The sequence below is a fragment of the Solanum dulcamara genome, chromosome 4 (assembly GCF_947179165.1).
Source record: "Solanum dulcamara chromosome 4, daSolDulc1.2, whole genome shotgun sequence".
Lineage (NCBI taxonomy): Eukaryota > Viridiplantae > Streptophyta > Magnoliopsida > Solanales > Solanaceae > Solanum > Solanum dulcamara.
In genome coordinates this window covers 7717501-7736510 of record NC_077240.1, presented here as the reverse complement: position 1 = coordinate 7736510, position 19010 = coordinate 7717501, and the positions used below count along the sequence as shown (strand labels likewise).

The window sequence follows — 19010 nt, the reverse complement described above, 5'->3', positions numbered from 1 at the left end:
GTTCTTCATCCTGGTCCATTCTGCAAAGAATGGAGTGTGTTTCCTTAACCCCCTTGGTGTTTACATTTTACAAGCATACAGAGAGAAAAAAGCTCCTACAGAAACCTTCGTACCTGTCAGATGAGCTGCAGAAAATTCCTAGGGTGATTCCAGAGGAAGTAGAGCTTGAATCTCTTGATATGAATGACAATCAGATGCACCGATGCTCAGATGAAACAACCCCTACCAAGCAAAATATTCCCAGAGTGACTCCTGAGAAAGTAGAGCTTGAACCACTCTCTAAGGATGAGAAGGAAGTCAATCAGATGCACCAATGCTTAGATGAGACAACCCCTACAACGAGAAATATTCCTGGAGTGATTCCCAAAGAAGTAGAGCTTGAACCTCTGGCTGAAGATGAGTGGGATGGCAATAAGATGCATCAATGCGCAGATGAGATGACAACTACAAAGAAAAATATTCTTGGAGTGATTCCCGAAGAAGTAGAGCTTGACCCTATGACTGAAGATGAGTGGGATGGCAATAAGATGCATCAATGCGCAGATGAGATGACAACTACAAAGAAAAATATTCTTGGAGTGATTCCCGAAGAAGTAGAGCTTGACCCTATGACTGAAGATGAGAGGGATGGCAATAAGATGCATCAAAGCGCAGATGAGGCAACCCCTACAAAGAAAAATATTCTTCGAGTGATTTCCGTAGAAGTAGAGCTTGAATGTCTGGCTAAGGACGAGAAGGATGTCAATCAGATACACCAATGCTTAGATGAGTCAACCCCTACAAAGAAAGATATTCTTGGGGTGATTCCCGAAGAAGTTGAGCTTGAATCTCTGGCTGAAAATGAGGATGAGAAGCTTTCTTCGGACAATGGAGATTTCAGTGATGGAGGACCTCAGAAGAAAAGGGATGAAAAGAAAAGATGTACACAGCAGAAAATAAAGATTCAAAGAAGAGTCACTTCAAAGAAAAAAGAATCTGTTGGATGGGGATCAAAATCTCTAATTGACTTTCTTCGGTATATTGGTCAAGATACCAGACAAAAATTATCGCCATATGATGTGACATCGATGGTATGTAAATATGTAAAAGAACATAACCTTATCCATCCAGTTGAAAAGAGAAGGATCCTTTGTGATGTTCAGTTAGAATCTATTTTTGGGAAAAAAGTGGTAAACAAAGAGAGATTATTTAGCCTCCTTGAAAGCCATTTTGTTGAAAATGAGGAGCGATTACAAAAGGATGAGCTTGATCATGACCTTGAAGACGATGACACAGAAATGTTGGTGGCTTCTAAAACTGAGAAAAAGGTTGAACAAACCAAAAGACCCTCAATTTGGTATTCAACTGCAGCACAAAGTCAATTTGCAGCCTTGATTCCTGAAAATATCAAACTTGTTTACCTGAAGAGGAGTTTGGTTCTGGAGATGATCAAGAAGCCTGAGTCAATTGAAACCAAGATTATAGGAAGTTTTGTTCGGGTCAAGCTAGAACCACGTGATTTTGAGCAGCATAACTCTCATCAGCTTGTGCAAATTACAGGTTGTTTTAATAAATGACTTCATTCTTTGATTTTTTTTTAAAATAGTTGCTAACATCCCTCGGTAGACTGCTGTGAATGTTTCTGAATGCTGCATTATTCTCATGTCTTCCATACAAAGTTTTTGGATACTTGAAATTATCCAAAACATGACTGCTGTGAATATGTCTGCATGCTGCATTATGCTCATGTCTTCCATTCAGAACACCTAATTTTTTAACATAAATGATTTATGTTTCCTCAACCAGCTTTGTTTACACTTTTTGTTGTTATCATGACATTGATAATCTGTTCAAGCACATGAAATAAAAGTTGAAACTCAAAACTCATTTTTTTCATCTTTCCATGAACTGAATTTCCTTTGAGTTTGTCATTGCTGTGCTGTTAATATTGAGAGAAGAGTCCATTCTTGACACCCTCTTTTGTTTGGAACAGATAAACCTTCTTTACAATTTATTATACTTTGTCTGCCCATGTTGTTTGATACTATTACTATTTGGTGAGTCAAATTGTTTCTTTCTTTGACTACAATATGTTTAAATAAGTCGGTTTGATTTTACCAAATAAGTGTGATTAGCAGTAATTAATATGTATTTTTCAAATATGTAAATATATTTTGAAAATGGTAAAACATGAACGTCGGAATTGACATAGAGAATCAGATGAGTTGATTCCTGATCATACCACTCTTCTCCGAACGGAGGCTGATTGTTGCTAAACTAAAACAAGTTACATTCTCCAACCCAAAGAAGAAGAGTAGAAAACCTAGTTTGAATAGCACCAAAGGTTGAGAGAGAATTAAAAATAGGTTACTATAATTAAGTTTAATAGGACTTGGATAAATTTGGAAGTAGAAATTTGATATGTGAATAGAGTGCAATAGATCGATGAAAAGATATGACGTGATGAAATAAGATAAATCGATCTATTAAATAAGCTTACAAATTTGGATAAGGAAAAAAGCAAGCAGGTCAAATAAATTGAATGGAGAGAGTGAGGCAATGACCATAATCTTATTCTCATCTTCCAAGTCTTAATATATAATATGGCAATGACCATAATCTAATTCTCATCTTCCAAGTCCTAATATATAATATTTTCTTCTGTTGAAAACCTAATGTTGAGCACAAATTTTGCTTCCAAAGTGACGTCTTTGTTGTTTAAGAGAGTGTTTCAGGGATTAAGCATGGATCAAGCGATAAGTGCAATAGCGAGAGTTTAATTCAAGTTTCAAATATGGCTGGAGATGTTTGCTTGACCATGCTTTCTGATGATGAGTTTTCTAAGGTAACCTACTTCATCTTTTGAGGCATCTGTCTATGCAATCTCTACCTATAATTTGACGTGATTTGCAGCTAACAGCTATATATATATATATATACATATATATATATATACATATATATATATATTAAACTGCTGTGAATATTTTTGTATGCCTGCTCAGAAGTCTACTGTTCCGCTGGTTTTGAGGAGGCAGATATACACAACACTTATATGATCATTCTACCTATACATTCATTACATATATAGATTAAATGTTGTTAATCCGAGTCTTGCCATGTACAAATATGTGTCGCCCTTCTAACTTAGTGTTAGATTCCAAACTGCTAAAGCAGACTGCAAAAAAGTTGTTAATTTTGGGTGTTGGTTATTTTCTAGGCTATATTTGTTTTGATCTTTTAAAAAAGATAAAAGGTCTTCTCTTTTTTTGAGAAGTTGTTATCATTGGCTGTCTCAGATTTTTGTGTTTGTAGTGTCATAATAGATTTCAATCTTGGAAACGATCTCGATTGCAGCCAATGATTGGAGGTGTGGCATGTGGATTAGCTATCCTTTTCTATACGAACAGAAGAAAATAGCTTTTTAACCCGCCTTGTAGGTGTAATCTGCACCACAGAATTTGTAACTTCATACGTTTTCTAGTTACTGTACAAAAGCATATTCAGTGTAATCCCATATCTGGGGTCTGGGAAGGGTAAAGTGTACGTATACCTTATCTCTTTATGTTTCTAGTTACAGTAAAAACCAAATTCAGTGACTGAAGAGTGACTTCATTTGGGTTACCAATATTCTCAACCTTGTGAAAGCGGAGGTGGTTTTGTGTGATTATCAAATTGGAAGTAATTTAAACTATCATAGGCGATAAATGTTTGATAGCATTCTAGAGCTGCTGGACTGTAACGTGTAATTGGAGCACTCATATTTGTTTAGAGTCTTTTGAGCAACTCTTGGTGCTTTTACATTAATGGAAATTGCTTATCCAAAAAAATAGGTTATAGACCTAATAGGAAGGCACCTACTGATTATTCCCATCTCCATTTTCTGATTATCACTTTGAGTATTTCTTGAACTGAGGGAAAAAGCTGATTGAATGTTTCCACTTATAAAAAATGAAACGATTGAACGTTTCTAGTAGTCTAGATCTTAATGGAAGCTAAATTTTTTGTTTCTTTAGAATACAACATAGCATCTCACCCTTCGTTGATTTGAAGCTGTTACATGTATTCATCTATACTTGAGAAACATCTTAACAGTGTGAACTAGTCAGTGGCTAAACCTCTACCAAAAAGCTTTTGTGGTTAACCCTTCAATTCAATGTATTTTGACATTTTTCTCTGTTTTTCAGGAAGAGTGTGATGAGCTCAGAAAGAAGGTGAAAGCTGGCCTTCAAAAAAAGCTTACAATTGTAAGTTTTTTTGGCTTGCATTTTGTAACATAACTATTATTGTTGAAGCATAGTCTAGATATTATTATATGACTGATAGCTTTAATATGATTAACTATTGTTTCCAGCATAAAATACCCCCAAATAAATGACTTGTCTAAAAAATGATCCCTCTGTCGGCACTGCCTGGTGCAAGTTCTGATTGCCTCTAGAACAACCAATTTCTCTTTGGTTATATAGTATTTCTGAAGTCTCAGCTCTTCAGGCAACATGCTACTTGCAACATACCACATGCTCTCTTGCTTTGTTCTGGGATTCATCCTTTCCCTAAGAGTGACTGCTCTTGGTCATATTCATTTATCCTTCATGTCCTGTCATGTGACCCTTCTGGTGGGAAGGAACTAGTAGAACCTGGGTGATCTTGGCTGGGTTAGTGGTCCCCAATTCTTAACCAGTTAATGAAAAGGACTCTGATGAAGGGAGAATAATGGAGTGTCCAAGTGAATTCTCAATCTTCTTCTTCTTCTTCTAATCCTGGTCCCTTATCGTTGTTGGTTGTTGATGGAAAAATGAGTCTCTGTAATTGGAATAGGTCTTCCAGTCCTGGTCTGTAGCCCTAAACATTCCGTGTACTTGATAGTGTCCTCAGTTTTGGTTTCACCAAGTAACAGTGCCTGCAAGCTGGCCTTTATCATCGTGTTCCATTTCAAATAAAAAGCATGACTCACTGAAACCAATTGTCTTCTTTCTTTTTTAGCAAACTCCACAGCACCACCTCAAAGAAACTGTTTTTCCCATCATATGCATGTTACATGAATATTCTTTTTCTCCAAAAGGAAAGACAACTTTAGAATTGCATTTTTGGGAAGGTCTCAAGATAAGAGTATAACTGGACATTGAATGGGTTCATCTAGAACGCTACCGCAGATCAGCCAAACAACATGATTCAATAGTGAGTTGTGTGGATCAGTGCACTTCTTGCCTACTGTGGAGATAATGAGGGAATCCTCCAGCTTACCAGTTTAACACACTGCTATTCTAGTTCCTTTTTTACTATATGGAGAGTCCTTTTGAATTTCCTTTTTTTTAAAAGTGCTTTTGAATTTGTACAACTTCATTTATAATCTTAAGCTACTTGAAAGGGAATACTTCTATATAATTTGGATTTGGATTTGGTTTTTTATTCTCCTCACTTGTGGACACGGATATATTCCCCGAGCCATGGGGAGTTTTCAGTGATGAGTTGTGGAGAGACTCAAATCTACAAAATGTTTATTAAATGTTTTGAATTATTAGAGTGCTGATACTTTTATTTTTGTCTTATATTTTTCTGAAAGGATATAAGCTTAATTCCTCAAGTTTTCCTGTTATAGATTCATTCCGTTTAGTAATACCATAAAACTTAGTCTCCTATTTGCAGGTGGAGGTTGAACAGAAGGCTAAAATCCTTCATGAGGACATCACAAATCATGTATGGTTTCAATCTTACCAAGTTACTTTTAAATTTGGATAATTTATTTTGCTTAGGCACTCCTTGTTAATTTGGATAGTTTGTAGCTTTACGAATTTATACTCCATTGGCATGAGAATACAAAATATTATCGTGCAATATGGATCAAATGTTGTAAAATGATTTCAGCTTCCATTTCAGTAAAATGAAAATATTAGCGACCTGTTTATTTTTATCTTGAATCAATATATTTGCGAAACATCTAAATATCTGATGACACCACCTCTTTTAATGTCAGAGAATTGCTCGAGAGCTGGAACTTGCACTGCAGAATATTCCTAGAGTGATTCCAGAGGAAGAAGAGCTTTAATCTCTTGATGGGAATGACAATCAGATGCACCAATGCTCGATGAGACAACCCTAAAGAAAAATAATCTTGGAGTGATTCCCGAAGTAGTACAGCTTGAACCTCTGGCTGAAGATGAAAGGGATGGCAATAAGATGCATCAAGCCATTCTTGGAAAACTTTAGTAGCTCGTCTCTATTACCTTGGTATTTTGATTTTAGTTGTTACAAAGATTATTCAGTTCTAGCTTTGTTATTTATATTACAGCCCGTTAAGACTTTTTCCGGACCGCTTTAGTTTCTATAAGAAAAACCAGATGTACTCATTTTGAAGTTGCATTTGCTCTTACCCCATATCATGATTCATGAGAAGGGGTATATGGTGTATTCTTTTCAACTTAATGCAACTTATCTCCCTTTTCCAGAATCATCTTTTCTGAACTTGCATGTCTTCCCTGTGCACATGTCGGGCGGTTTCATGTAGACATTAATCAGAAAATCATCTACATGATATAAATGAACCTTTCAATGTGGTATCCTTCTCTCAGAGAAATACCTCAGCATTATGCATATTCTGAAAAAAAGGAAAAAGTGAAAGTACGGTATTGAGATAGCTTCATCAGTTACTCTGAATGATCTGAACTTGTCAAAAACATTGGTTCTGGAAGAGGGAAGCAAAAGTGAGTCCTTTTCCTCTTATGAGGATTCTAAAAGTGAGCCTACATCATCTAAAATTTCTCTTTGAAAGAATGCAATTCTTCTCGATTTATCTTCAAAGCATCTTGATTCCCTTTTTTTTCCCATTTTAGTCCACCAAATACATACAGGGATCAGATTACATCTATCTTTTTGTCGGATCAAAATTATCCTAGCATAATAGTAATTAATCCTGTTTCAAGTGAAATAAATTTATATTCATACATCTACTAACTTGATATAAACACCCCATATGATAAAGTTTTATAAACTGACCTACAAATGGAGGATCCATCTTGAAATTACTTTGCACTCTGTTTTGTTTGACTTGGCCCCTCTACTTAAAATTGTGGTTCTTTATGTTTTTATTTTATTAATTAATTTCTCTGGGACTAACACTTTATTTTTTAACAAAAAAGAGAGCACGCAAAGCTCGCAACTTTTATCAGACAGTAGCATAAATCTGTCTATTACTGCATAAATGAAAAAATAGATGAAAGATATGTTCGTGTCGAATAAATAAAAAGAGAGAAAGTATAACTGCATAAACCAATTTCCATCAACTTTAAAAAGCAGGAACACCTAAACCAACATCCCCCACACACACCAAAAAAAAAAAACCGAATGGAGTTCTTGCATTAATGAACAGGGAAGAAGATGATCAAAAAGGCCATCCAGGCATACCATGCCCATGGATGTAGTTTCTTGAAACAGAAGGTCTGTGCTTTTTCGGTCTAAACATATACATAGATCTCTAACTTGTTGATCTGTCCAAAGGGAGCCTCTCTAAGACACAACAAGAAAATGTTTTTTCTTGATTGTCCAAAATTAAATAGCTGTTTGCTAATTTACAAGGCCTATGAGCTTTCTAGAAGTCCAATAACAGTAATTAAAGAATTCCATCTCTGCAAAAAAAATTCCAAAGGCAAGCAAAAACCATTCCACCAAGCAACTTCAATACATGGCATCATCTGCAATCAAGGGCAATAAGAAGTAACAAATACTGCTGCATCAAATAAAAGAAGAAAAGAAACTGAAAATTGGACCATACCATTATTATCTTCATTCATGTTGAAGTCGTCTTCATCATCATCGTAATCATAAAGATTCTGTACAATTGTTCAAGAGTTTCAATATACTTAAGCTCAGTACATACTTTATAGAGAATGTCACTTACTGATGTTGATCTAGGTATACAAACAGTTGACAAGCAATGCAAGTATAATTCAATCTAGAGGAACACAAAGCATTCTGATTTCAAGTTCCTTAAATATGACTGTCAGGTTAGGGCCGCAGAAGGTTTTCCCACATACCTGATTGTAATCTCCGTCATCACTAAATTCTTCTTCCTCTTCAATCTTCTCCTCTTGTTCTTCGTCCTCATCTTCAACATCTTTTTTCTTTTCATCATCGCCCTATGAATTTGCAGTGAAAAGAAACATAACAATCAAAAGATAAACATTGCAGTAGACAAGTTAACTTTTTTGCTAAAACATCTCGAAGGAAACATTATTTTATATAGATAAGAGGCTTAACCTTAGACTTTTGATCAAGCTTTTCCAAAAGATCCAATTTTTTCATGTCTGTCACCCAAAAACAATTTCATGAGCTCGATAAATTACAGAAGAGAGAAAAGCATCTGCATGTCTTTTCAACATGATAACTTCTTTTGGATAGGTAATTGTAGCCCAAATACAAAGAGAGAAAAGCATCTCCATTTCTTTTCAATGTGACAACTTCCTTTGGACAGGTAATTGTAGTCCAAATACAAAGAACTCACACGGAAGGCAGAAGAGAGAAAAGCATCTGCATTTCTTTTCAACGTGACTTCTTCTTTTAGATAGGTAACTGCAGTTTTAATACAAAGAACTCACATGACTTACAAGATCACTGAGAACCCTAGCCCACCACAAAAGCACATATCCCCTTAATGAAATAGATCACGAGTGGAGAAGAGCTTTCTTTTGTGCAGGGTCATGTAAATAGCTAAAGTTATATAATCATTTCACAGACTTGTCAATGTACAATGAGAAGTATAAGGAGTCCAAGAATATGCCTATTGACAAATTAAAGTTCAAAGGAAAAAGATGGACCATATCTCTTGCCACAGCAATAAGATAAGCTTGTTCAGTGCTCATGCTCCAGCGACCTCACCATATCATGAGCTTCTTGGGATGCATAGAACCAATGCTATCTCACTCTAAAGAAATCTTTCATCTTTCAAGTAGAAAAGATACAAAATAAAGTTGAAGAGGAAAAGGATTGACTCTTTTTTTTTTTTGAGAAAAGGTAAGGATTCGTCTCCTTTTTGTTTTATCTTCTGTTTCTTTTTTATTGTCTTGGCTTCTTTCTTGGCATCTAAACTGATCAAGAACATTGTGTCTACAGAAACTGACAAAGACAAGCTGGTGCATTGTGCATATCACATAAGCTAGACCAAGGTTCCTAACCCAGCTTGGTGTCTTTAAAGAGCTCTACCACTGATCAATGGATTGATTCACTCAACTTGAAGCAATTATGCCATATGCAATCACAGGATGTTTAGGCAGACAGTTGCAAATGATCATTATTTGGGTGTCTCCAAGTACATTTGGTACAAAGCCGACGTCTGCCAGGCAATGTGCTGATGATGCTTTGGTAGAGGTTCTGATGCACGTTATTCAAAGAGTGTTGCCATAAATCAGTACTTCTATTACCAAAGTGTAAAGACAATTTTTTTTTTGATAAGGTAAATAACTTTTTAGCAAACCAAAGTGTAAAGATTTTATGCATGGTATGTTCAGAGAACATGATTTGCAACTCAACAGTCAACGCTTCAGAAGATCTATGAAATGTCACATATGAAAGATAATGGAAGGCTTTGTATTTGAAGGGATGTCTGGACTGCACATCAACTGGAGAAAGAGCTTTCTATGTCCTATCAATATCAATGAGGTCACAACCATGGAATCCCTGAATGCAATTCTGGGAGGAGAGATTGGTAGTCTACCAACAGTGTACTTGGGTATGCCTTTAGGAGCAAAATCAAAGTCTAAGGAAATTTGGAATAATGTGGTAGAGAAATGTAAGAAGAAATTGCCAAGGTGGAAAAGATAGTACTTGTCATTAGGTGGTAGATTAACCTCATCAACTCTGTGTTAGACTCCTGCCAACTTATATGATGTCCTTGTTCCCTATACCAGCAGGGATCATTAATTGGCTGGACAAAATAAGGAACAAGTTTTTGTGGCAAGGCAATAAAGACAAAAATCTACACTAGGTCAAATGGAAATCTCAGGTAATTGACAAGAAGTTTGGGCGTTTGGGGATCAAGAATCTAGACACTCACAGTAAGGCACTCAGAATGAAATGGTTATGGAAGTATGCCAATGACAAAGAGACTTTGTGGGGGAGAGTCATAGAAGCTAAGTATGAGGAGGAAGACAGATGGATGAGTAAGGAAACTACAACTCCTTATGGAGTTAACTTATGGAGATCCATCAGAGATCTCTGGACTGAGACTTAAGTGCTTCTTCAAGATCAAGCTGAATAATGGGGCTAAAACCAAGTTCTGGACAGATAAATGGCATGAAGAAGGCAGCTTAGAAAGGCTATTCCCAGATATCTACTCCTTAGTATTACACCAACAGAGTACCATAGCAGATATATGGACAACAGAGGGATGGAGATTCAACTTTAGAAGGCAACTCAATGATTGGGAAATACCAAGAATGACAGATTTCATCAAGAAGATTGAGCAATTCAGTGATTGGGAGCAGATGAAGATGAACTATGGTGGCGTGGAGATGAGAAAGGCACATACAAAGCAAGCAAAGCTTACAGGAAAATGAACAACTACAACCAGCAGCCAAACAGTTGGCCCTGGAATAACATTTAGAAAACCAAAATGCAATATAAACTGGCATGCTTTGTGTGGCTTCTAGCAAAGGAGGTTGTGCTTACCCAAGAGAACCTAATGAAAAGGGGGATAATTCTAAGCCCCAGTTGCTTCTTGTGTGGGGAGCAGGCAAAGACTGTGAATCATCTTACATTGTAGAATCACAGGACAACTATGGAGATTGTTTTTGAACCTCAGAGGAATAGCACGGAGCATGCCTGGGAAGATTACAGAGGCCTTAACAAGCTGGGAACAGGCTGGGTTGTTGGCCAAGAATAGAGGCAGGTGGAGGATAGTCCCAAGCAAGCATTTGGTGGACAATATGGAAGGAAAGGAATTCTCGGTGTTTTGAGAGCATAGAGAACAATATGCAAAAGATTAAGAGCCTGTTTGGATAAGCTTTTTTAAGCTGCTTATAAGATGAAAACTGCTTATTATAAGCTAAAAAAAAAAACTGGGGTAACCCAACTTATTTTTTTGGCTTATAAGCTGTTTTAGATAAACTAAGTCAAGCAAATCCAATTTTTTTTTGGGGGGGGGGCTTATTTTAAGCACAAAATGACTTTAAGTTGGCCAACCAAACACTCAAAAAAGCTGAAAACAGCTTATAAGCTAATCCAAACGAGCTCTAGGCTTAATTGCATATTGCTACTGTGTTTTTGGTGTAACCAGTTACTTTCTAATGATCCTATCTCTATTGTTGATGTTTTAGACACATTGTAGACATAGGATCATAGATGTAGGTAGTACTTTGTAAATATGAGGGGTACTACAACTCTTGTAAGATTCTGATTCTAACATAAATATACAAAGTTACCAGTTTCAAAAAAGATTAAGGAAGGCAACTACCCTAAAGATTGGGCAATTATACAAAGTTGCCAGATTCAAAAAAGATAAAGGAAGGCAACTATCCTAACCATTGGTATTGAGGCGTAGTTGTTGTATGAAATAGAAAGGAAAATCAAACATGTTTTAGATCTACTATTGGATAAATAAGATAAAACATAAAGATATCCTCCAAAGGTTCCATAGCAACATTACGAGGCCACATCATAAGCTTGAGGTCAAATTTTGACCAGGGGGTGAATTAGTGCTTCATGTTACAAAGATAAACTTCTTCAATAACTGTCCTCGGCCTCTAACATCAAACAACCATTCATGAAGCTTTGAAAGAATTCATCTCCAAAGACAAATCATAATCCACGAGAGTGAGAGACATAATATTAGCCAATTTATCAAGCGAGAAATTTTGCAGACAACAAAGACTAAACAGAAAGAAAGAAAGACAATCATGGTACTTTACCTAACTCTGGGTTCCAACGCACTCTTTTTGCAGCATGTCTCTCCTCCCTTCCACCTATAATATTTATAATCATAAAAGCATCTAAGTAAGCAAACAAAATAGGTTCAAGAGATCTAAATAAGCAACATATCAAAGAATTTAAGAATTAAGGAATACAAAACCTTTAGCTAGTTCTGCAGGAACATGGGCAGAATCCATCCTTATGAAGTGCGTCAATGGTGGCTTTGACTTGGCCCTCTCTGAGCTCCTATCCGAAAACCTTTCTATATCCATTCCTTTCGTCTCTAGAAACAAAATTTGTGATGTACAGAAGATCAGAAATCAGAAACTAGCAAAGGTTCATATAAAGTAACATGTAAAAAATGAAGTAATCCGAATGTCAGACATAGAATAACAAGACATTAAATGTCAAATCATGCAGAGGGGTATGCCAGCTATAGAAGATCGGAAATTTGATACTATGCAGTATGGACATAAGCCGGAGCTTCAAATAATCCATAATCATGGCAATACTTATCAGATAAGGCAGAAAGAAAAAGATTAATTTTCAAAGACTGCAGATGGATTAACCATTCTAACTGAAAATGTTTTCCAAACTGTCCTTGAAATGAATCACCTGAACCACATGATTTTTTCTTTCAGAATTCTGTAGCTTCCCTAATTTGCATTGTAGACCTTCATAAACACTCGGGAGGAAAAATACAAGAAGCATTTTCAAAAAGAAAAAAAAAATCTGAAAGAAGGGTCCATGATGACTCCGTGAAACGACAATCTGCTCGTATTGCAGCACGCATAAAATACGAGTATCAGATAAGGTAGAAATACAGGGCTAAGAGCTTAAGAGTTCACTCTACAGACACCAGGCTAATCATGGCCCTGCAGGTTTGGGTTGTGACAAAACGATAATGACAATCATGTACAGATAGCTTAATTAGTGGCTTTATTCATTCCTAAACAAGTGGTATGACATTTCCTCACAAAAAGGACTAAAACTTTCAAAAATTGAATCCTTACTCTTCAAAACATCACTTTCCTCTGTCAAATAATAAGGAGAGGAGTTCCAATACTTCTGTAAATTTGCCTGCCAAATTGCCAAAGTTATCCTTTCAGTGACACTAGCTGCATTACCCAAGTTCTCAACTTCCTGCAGATGGTAGAAAGGTTCAAATTGTATTATCTGCAAACCAGCTGACCACATTAAGCTAAAGTTAAGATCATTTTCAATCTTTCATCTTAATAAACTTTAAGTAGTAAGAGATCTATCTATATCAAGCCCAATAGTTGATTTCAGCTGACAGGCTTCAGCTCGGATTACATCTACCAACAACTATGAGCCAGGTTAAATCAACTAAACTAACAGTGGACATGACCTCAACATCCAGTAACACATAAGTGATAAGACACATTAATCAGGGTTTACATCAAATGTTTTCACTTGAATATAGAATATATGTACTGTTTAACACCAAAAAACAGAAAATTCTACATGAACTTCTCATGTCAAAGGCACATGTACAATAGTTCAATTACTAAACAAAATCTGTCAGAAATAGTTAATCAAGGGACCAAAGTTACAAGTAAATAAAAAGTAACTTCCAAGGAAAAAGGAAATCCTTGGGCTTAAGAAATTCTCCATTATACCAATATGTTAACATCCAAATAATGTACAAGGCTATTTTTCCAGTATTATAATAATGCTTCCATATTACATCTATTGATAATGATAGGCTTGCATAGCAAGAAAGAAAATTGTCCATATTTTTTCCAGGGTTGCACCATAAAATGCTGGCCAGGCAGTACTGCAATGAATTATATATTCATCCTTCGGATGTTCTTGGAGCATTATACTCCAGATGTATGGATGAAATCTCATACAAATTCTTCTGTTAACTTTTTTTGTTTGGTGGTGGTGGAGGGTGGGTGGGTGGGTGGAGGTTATGAAGTAAAGGATTTCATTAAAGAGCATCAGGGTGATGCTAAAGAATTCTTCTATAAAGTTCAATTTTAACATCTCCTGATATATCACATAAGACTTTAATATTCTGATTTTGTTAGTTGAAATAATATATGATGCAAATCCTGAACTTCTCCCTGAATTTATTCCAGGTGTCTAGATATATATATAATCAAATTATGTACCTCAAACATCAAAACAGGCACTATGTTTCAGACATCTTTCTATTTATCAGCATAAAAACTCTCATATCAGCCAAGTGCATTTTTGGGTACAGCATTATTGCAGGTGTTGAACTTCCTAGGATTAACTTCAGTACGAGAAAACCATCCTTTTGAAAGCCACTTCTCCTATCCCTTCACAAAAATTTGATCTCTTATGTTAGCACGCATTTTTACAACTTCAAAAGTTGAAAAAATTCACCCATTTCCCAAAATAAATATATTAATCAACTATAACGTCAATTTCAAATTAATCGTGTCCACTATATTATCCATACGGCTTTATTTATGTGGTATACAGATGATTCATTATGTTTAATCTAACACTGCACCTATCACAAACCTCATCCCACATTCAAACTTGTGACCAAGCTCATTAAGCAATGTTACCCATCCAGAAACATATATTGTATCATAATTCGTGTGAAGAATATAACATTAACGAGCCAAAGGATTTCACTTACAGGGAAAAGTTCAAATGAGACTTGCTTAGCCGCCCGTGGTCGCCCCCGACCACGCCCTCTGTAGGCCATTAAATCAAACCCTGTATCATGGCCCATAAAATAGATTAATACAGTATTACCCCGAAAAAAAAAGAATCAGTAATTACACCACAAATCTTTTGTTGCTTAACCAGTAGGGTAAATACTTGTAGGGGTATACATGTTTCAGTTTGAGTCAAAAAAAATCTTTAAAAGGGAAAAAACAAAACAAATATAAACCAAAACAGACCATCATAAAGCACTTCTTTTTGGTTTCAGTTTTTTTTTTTTTCAATTACATAATTATTAGTTGTTGACTAATATAGTCTACAGTTAACTGAGGTGGCTCATCCACACATTCAAAGTGTTTGATTTAGTATGTTGTAGACTTTCCAGTCTAATTCTAGTGTCTCATGTTGTTCGTTAGGGAATCAACGAGTGATTAAGTCATGTGCGCAACATGGGTTTAAGAAGGGGTAGAACCTGCAGTTCAGGGGGATAGGGCTTTGCAGGGGCAAACCCAGAGAGAGACCTTGAGCTTGACGTGGGGAAGAACAGACAAACCCAACCAGAAATAGGTGACCATCATAATGGTGATCATTCAATTTCAACCATAAAAATAAAACTAGCTAATTTAACACAATTATATAACTTACCACAACCAAAGCGCCACTGTAACCTGACGAACAAAACTCACAAGTTTCTTCTTCTTTTTGGTGCAGTAAGGGTTTTCTTCTTCTTCTTCTTTCTACTCTGCCAAATTTGATTAGCCCTAATGCAACCAGTATGATTGTTTAATTGACCGGCTATTCAATTTATTAGAGTTGGATTGGGTATCAAAATAAGTTCAAATATTGGTAATTACTTAAATTCGCTCAAATTTTATATATCGTAAAAAAAAAAGGGCAGTCCGGTGCACTAAAGCTCCCGCTATGCGCAGGGTCCGGGAAGGGCCCGACCACAAGGGTCTATTGAAATTTTTATATATTGTGTTCCAGATAATTTGTGTTGTGTTCAATATCAATTCATTCAAGTTTTAACTCATTTTAAAAGAATTTTTAATTAAGCCTAATTCAATCTCTAATTTCAATCTATTTGGAGACTCTTTATTTGTATTGATGTAATGTATGTTCTGATATTAAAGGTTTAGAATTAATCTATCCATTTGTATATTTTTATTTTTATTTTCTTAATTTGAAATTCAAATTCTGGTTATAAAAGATAAATAATAATATGTTAAAATTATTAAGATTAAGCAGATCAAAATGGGCAAGTCATGACCCAATCCAAATTTCAGCCCAATTGAGTCCAACTCATTTGAGCCCAAAATAAATTTGAACGGATCGTAACCTAATCCAATTTTTATTTCAATGCATTTTAATATTATTAATTTCAACCCAACACAACACCCCTAATTGAACTGATTCAATCACCTATAATTTATCTTATTTCGCTCTGAGAAAGATAAAAAGCAAACTCTCATAGTTCGCCTCTTCATTCTGTTGTGCTCAACGAACGGGATGCTCTAGTTGCTGCTGGCTGTCGAAACCTCTTATTCCGGTCCTCAGAAAAAACTCATAGAATCTATTCCTACTTGGAGGTTGAGCCCGCATTTCCACCACGATTTTTCTCCAAACGCATCTTCGGCGCAAGAGCGCTCGATCAGTCTTGCGTATCCACCTGAAAGCGAGAGCTCGAGGCGGTGGGAAAGGAGAATCCCCGGTGGACTGCCGAGCTACAAGTCCTACGACACAGGAGCGGGATTCTCTAAAAAGCCAAGGTCGTGGGTGGCCAAGAGGGCCCACTTGGATCCGAAGAAAAAAATTGGGGTTCCCAATGCTTCTCCACGCCGATAGCATATGTGTAACACCCCAATTTATTTTTAAGAATTATTTATTTATTTGTTTTAAGTTATGTTTTTGGATGATCTGACTTCAGGAGGACATAACCCTATCAAAATTTGAAAATTTGGGAAAACCCATAAAATGAAAGTTGTAGATAATTGAAATACCTTCCCAACCATAGGTCATGGGATTATATATGACATCGGAATAAAAAGTTATGGACATTGTAAGGCTGAAGGGTCAAGATGGATAGAAAATTTGGCCCAACCCGATTTCAAATCGGGTCAGCCCATATTTCTTACCATGTAAGAGATAAGTTCAGCCTTATCTCTTTCCTTTCATTCAACATACTTCCAGAACACCATAGAAATATAGAGAGATAGAAAGAGAGTGAATTAAAAGCCATTTTTGACCCAAATTCGAGTCCCGATTTCCGAAGCTCGTGAAGAGAAAAACGTTGCACGTTGTGTTGTCTTCATTTTGAGCTAAAAATCAGAGAAGAAGGAGTGTATTAAGGTGGTTGACTTATACTTCAAGGTAGGATTTAGTTGTTGTTTTTCCTTATTATCAAACTTGTTTAGAGATTTAACGGATTAGAACGGAGAAAATAGTGTTATAAACTTGTTTGTTGCTTTGTTGGAATTTATGGATTAGGGGATGTTTTGGTTGGATTAAATGGGTGGAATTAGTTAAGTTATGAAGTAGAATGATTGTTTATATTGTTGTTGATGCTCTTGATAAGTTGTTGTTGTCGAAATTGGGGGAATAAACTTTGGTTGCAAACCCGTTTTTGGTTGGGACTGCTGTTACTAATTGTAGTATAACTCCTTGTGTAAAACTTAGTTTTAAGTGATTCAAGATGTTTTGGAAATCTATTTCATAGGGCTATAAATTTTATTTAGGATCCAAAATCCAGTTTTGCTTTTATTGACTCGAAAAAGGGTGATGAAGTAAAGGGGAGGTGCTGCCCAGATTTTGGTCTAAAAATCTTACATGGACTGCTGTGGGTATTTTGAGCATATCTTGTTGTACATAATTGCTGTAGGGGTGATTCAAAGTTGTATATGACCCTAAGACATATAGCTATAACTTTCTTTGAGGACACAAAGCCTAATTATCCCATTTACCCCTTCGAAACTGAGCAGCAATACAAGACAATAGTGCTGCCCAGAATTTTCCGTTTTGATACTTTGGGTTGATTTTCAGTAATTTTATGTTTAGTTTTGATATGCTGGAACTTTTAAACTTAAGTAGATATTTGATTGTGTATTTAAGGTGTATATTCTCTTATACAAGCTAAGAGGAACTGTTTGACGAAGTGGATTTTGGTTGATCTATGACATAGAGAAATTGAACTCCGCGAGTGGTGGTAGAACTTGTTGTATGCTAAAACGCCAAGGTTCGTGTATAAACTTGAACTTGAAATATTTTATTTTTCAGAAATTTAAAGTATTTTATTGGGTTGTTTCCTTACTCCTTGTTTTGTATTTTGGTATGACTATTATCTCAAGTATTGCAAAACTTTCGTTGAATCGCCCACTTGTACGAATTGCTTGATCATTTTGCATTCTTGTTGGGAATTTGTCCTTCTTGTTACGGTGACTTGTCATCGATATTGGCATGCCTCTCGATTCAGATCTTGCCCATCTTGACTTTGGATTTGCATTTCGTCTTGACGATGGATTTTCGTCCATTTTTGAGTACGAGTGAAAAGCCACTTTCAACATGGTCTTTGATCTTCTTGATATTGGGTGACGACCCTTCTTGATATGGACACTTCTTGATTTTGGGGCTTCGGTCCGTCTTGATATTGATTGTGCTTAGTGTGAAGGCATGACGTACATATGGGGTGAAATTGATTATTTGACTACTCTTTTGAATTGAATTATAAGCATTCTTGGTACTTAAGCCTTTGAATATTAGTATTGGTATTTTGAAACTCTCTAAGATTTGTATTTGATACTTGATATACTTGTTCACTTGGACTTAATGCTACCTTATTGAACCGCTTATGATGAAAAGGGAAATTTAGAATTTTTAATGGCTCTAAGTCCAAAGGTTATACACCACTAAGCTTTATGCTTAGCGATAGTTGTTTCCTATCGTAGGTGATATGCAAGGCGGGATATGAAGATGGTCATGTGGAGTAGACTTTTTGGGAGCTCTTTTGAAGATCACATATGCATATACATCTAGTTTTTGTATATTATTTTGGGGACTTGTACATGATACATGTGTGACACTTATTTACGAAATTTTGAAGGCTTGTAACTTAAACCAAGTGGTTAATTTTGTTATTTTAGAGTGTGCTTTTAACTCAAGTAATGCAATGTACTAGGTTATATTTTGACTTGTCATTATGCACGAAGGAAGATAATATTTTTGTGATAATTACTTATTTGAAGTTTTGTGTATTTTATGGACCTGCAGTATTGTTGAATTGGAAATCATTTTTTTAAATAAAACTCATATATCTTATTTCAATAAGTTTTTTTTAGGGTAAAATAATAGAAATAATTAATTTTTGTTTCGTAAGTGGTATTCTCCTAAAAGGGGATGCTACAGTATGATTATTCCCATTTGTGACCGACGGTTGCTTGCAAGAGGTGGCGATCCTTCTTTTTCAGAAAAAG

The 19010-nt window shown here is 35.8% G+C and overlaps 2 protein-coding genes and 1 long non-coding RNA gene across 5 annotated transcripts; 2 read left to right on the top strand and 1 right to left on the bottom strand.

Moving 5' to 3' along the window:
* The first annotated feature begins 9 nt into the window (after positions 1-9).
* Positions 10-6425, top strand: LOC129885920 (zinc finger CCCH domain-containing protein 19-like). 2 transcript variants are annotated; one of them, XM_055960400.1, is made up of 5 exons: positions 10-1539; positions 2715-2824; positions 4167-4226; positions 5626-5676; positions 5954-6425. In XM_055960400.1, exons 1-5 carry the CDS (start codon positions 30-32, stop codon positions 6023-6025), a joined length of 1803 nt encoding a protein of 600 aa, XP_055816375.1. In that variant the 5' UTR covers positions 10-29; the 3' UTR covers positions 6026-6425. The 2 variants fall into 2 exon arrangements, with proteins under 2 accessions (XP_055816375.1, XP_055816374.1); XM_055960399.1 differs by having other exon boundaries at positions 2703-2824.
* Positions 6426-7308: 883 nt separating this feature from the next.
* LOC129885917 (uncharacterized) lies at positions 7309-15352 on the bottom strand. 2 transcript variants are annotated; one of them, XM_055960395.1, is made up of 9 exons: positions 15190-15352; positions 14516-14595; positions 12891-13020; positions 12038-12160; positions 11877-11930; positions 8233-8279; positions 8010-8111; positions 7748-7805; positions 7309-7667 (listed from the first exon to the last, which is right to left on the bottom strand). In XM_055960395.1, the coding sequence occupies exons 2-9, from the start codon at positions 14582-14584 to the stop codon at positions 7651-7653; spliced, it is 600 nt and encodes a 199-aa protein (XP_055816370.1). In that variant the 5' UTR covers positions 14585-14595; positions 15190-15352; the 3' UTR covers positions 7309-7650. The 2 variants fall into 2 exon arrangements, with proteins under 2 accessions (XP_055816370.1, XP_055816371.1); XM_055960396.1 differs by lacking the exon at positions 15190-15352 and adding an exon at positions 14016-14186 and having other exon boundaries at positions 14516-14596.
* Positions 15353-16738: 1386 nt separating this feature from the next.
* Positions 16739-18750, top strand: LOC129884614 (uncharacterized). The gene is made up of 3 exons (XR_008765968.1): positions 16739-16914; positions 17653-17776; positions 18486-18750. It is a non-coding gene; the product is annotated as an uncharacterized LOC129884614 (long non-coding RNA).
* The last annotated feature ends 260 nt before the right edge of the window (positions 18751-19010 follow it).

Bases quoted from the DNA above. Each gene is read 5' to 3' on its own strand.
- LOC129885917 (XM_055960395.1), bottom strand. From the start codon at position 14,584: ATGGCCTACAGAGGGCGTGGTCGGGGGCGACCACGGGCGGCTAAGCAA. The intron at 13,021-14,515 runs GTAAGTGAAATC...TACCATCTGCAG, and splicing joins TCTCATTTGAACTTTTCCCT to GAAGTTGAGAACTTGGGTAA. The intron at 12,161-12,890 runs GTAAGGATTCAA...TTTTGTTTCTAG, and splicing joins GGAAAGTGATGTTTTGAAGA to AGACGAAAGGAATGGATATA.
- LOC129885920 (XM_055960399.1), top strand. From the start codon at position 30: ATGGAGTGTGTTTCCTTAACCCCCTTGGTGTTTACATTTTACAAGCAT. The intron at 4,227-5,625 runs GTAAGTTTTTTT...TCCTATTTGCAG, and splicing joins TTCAAAAAAAGCTTACAATT to GTGGAGGTTGAACAGAAGGC. The intron at 5,677-5,953 runs GTATGGTTTCAA...TTTTAATGTCAG, and splicing joins ATGAGGACATCACAAATCAT to AGAATTGCTCGAGAGCTGGA.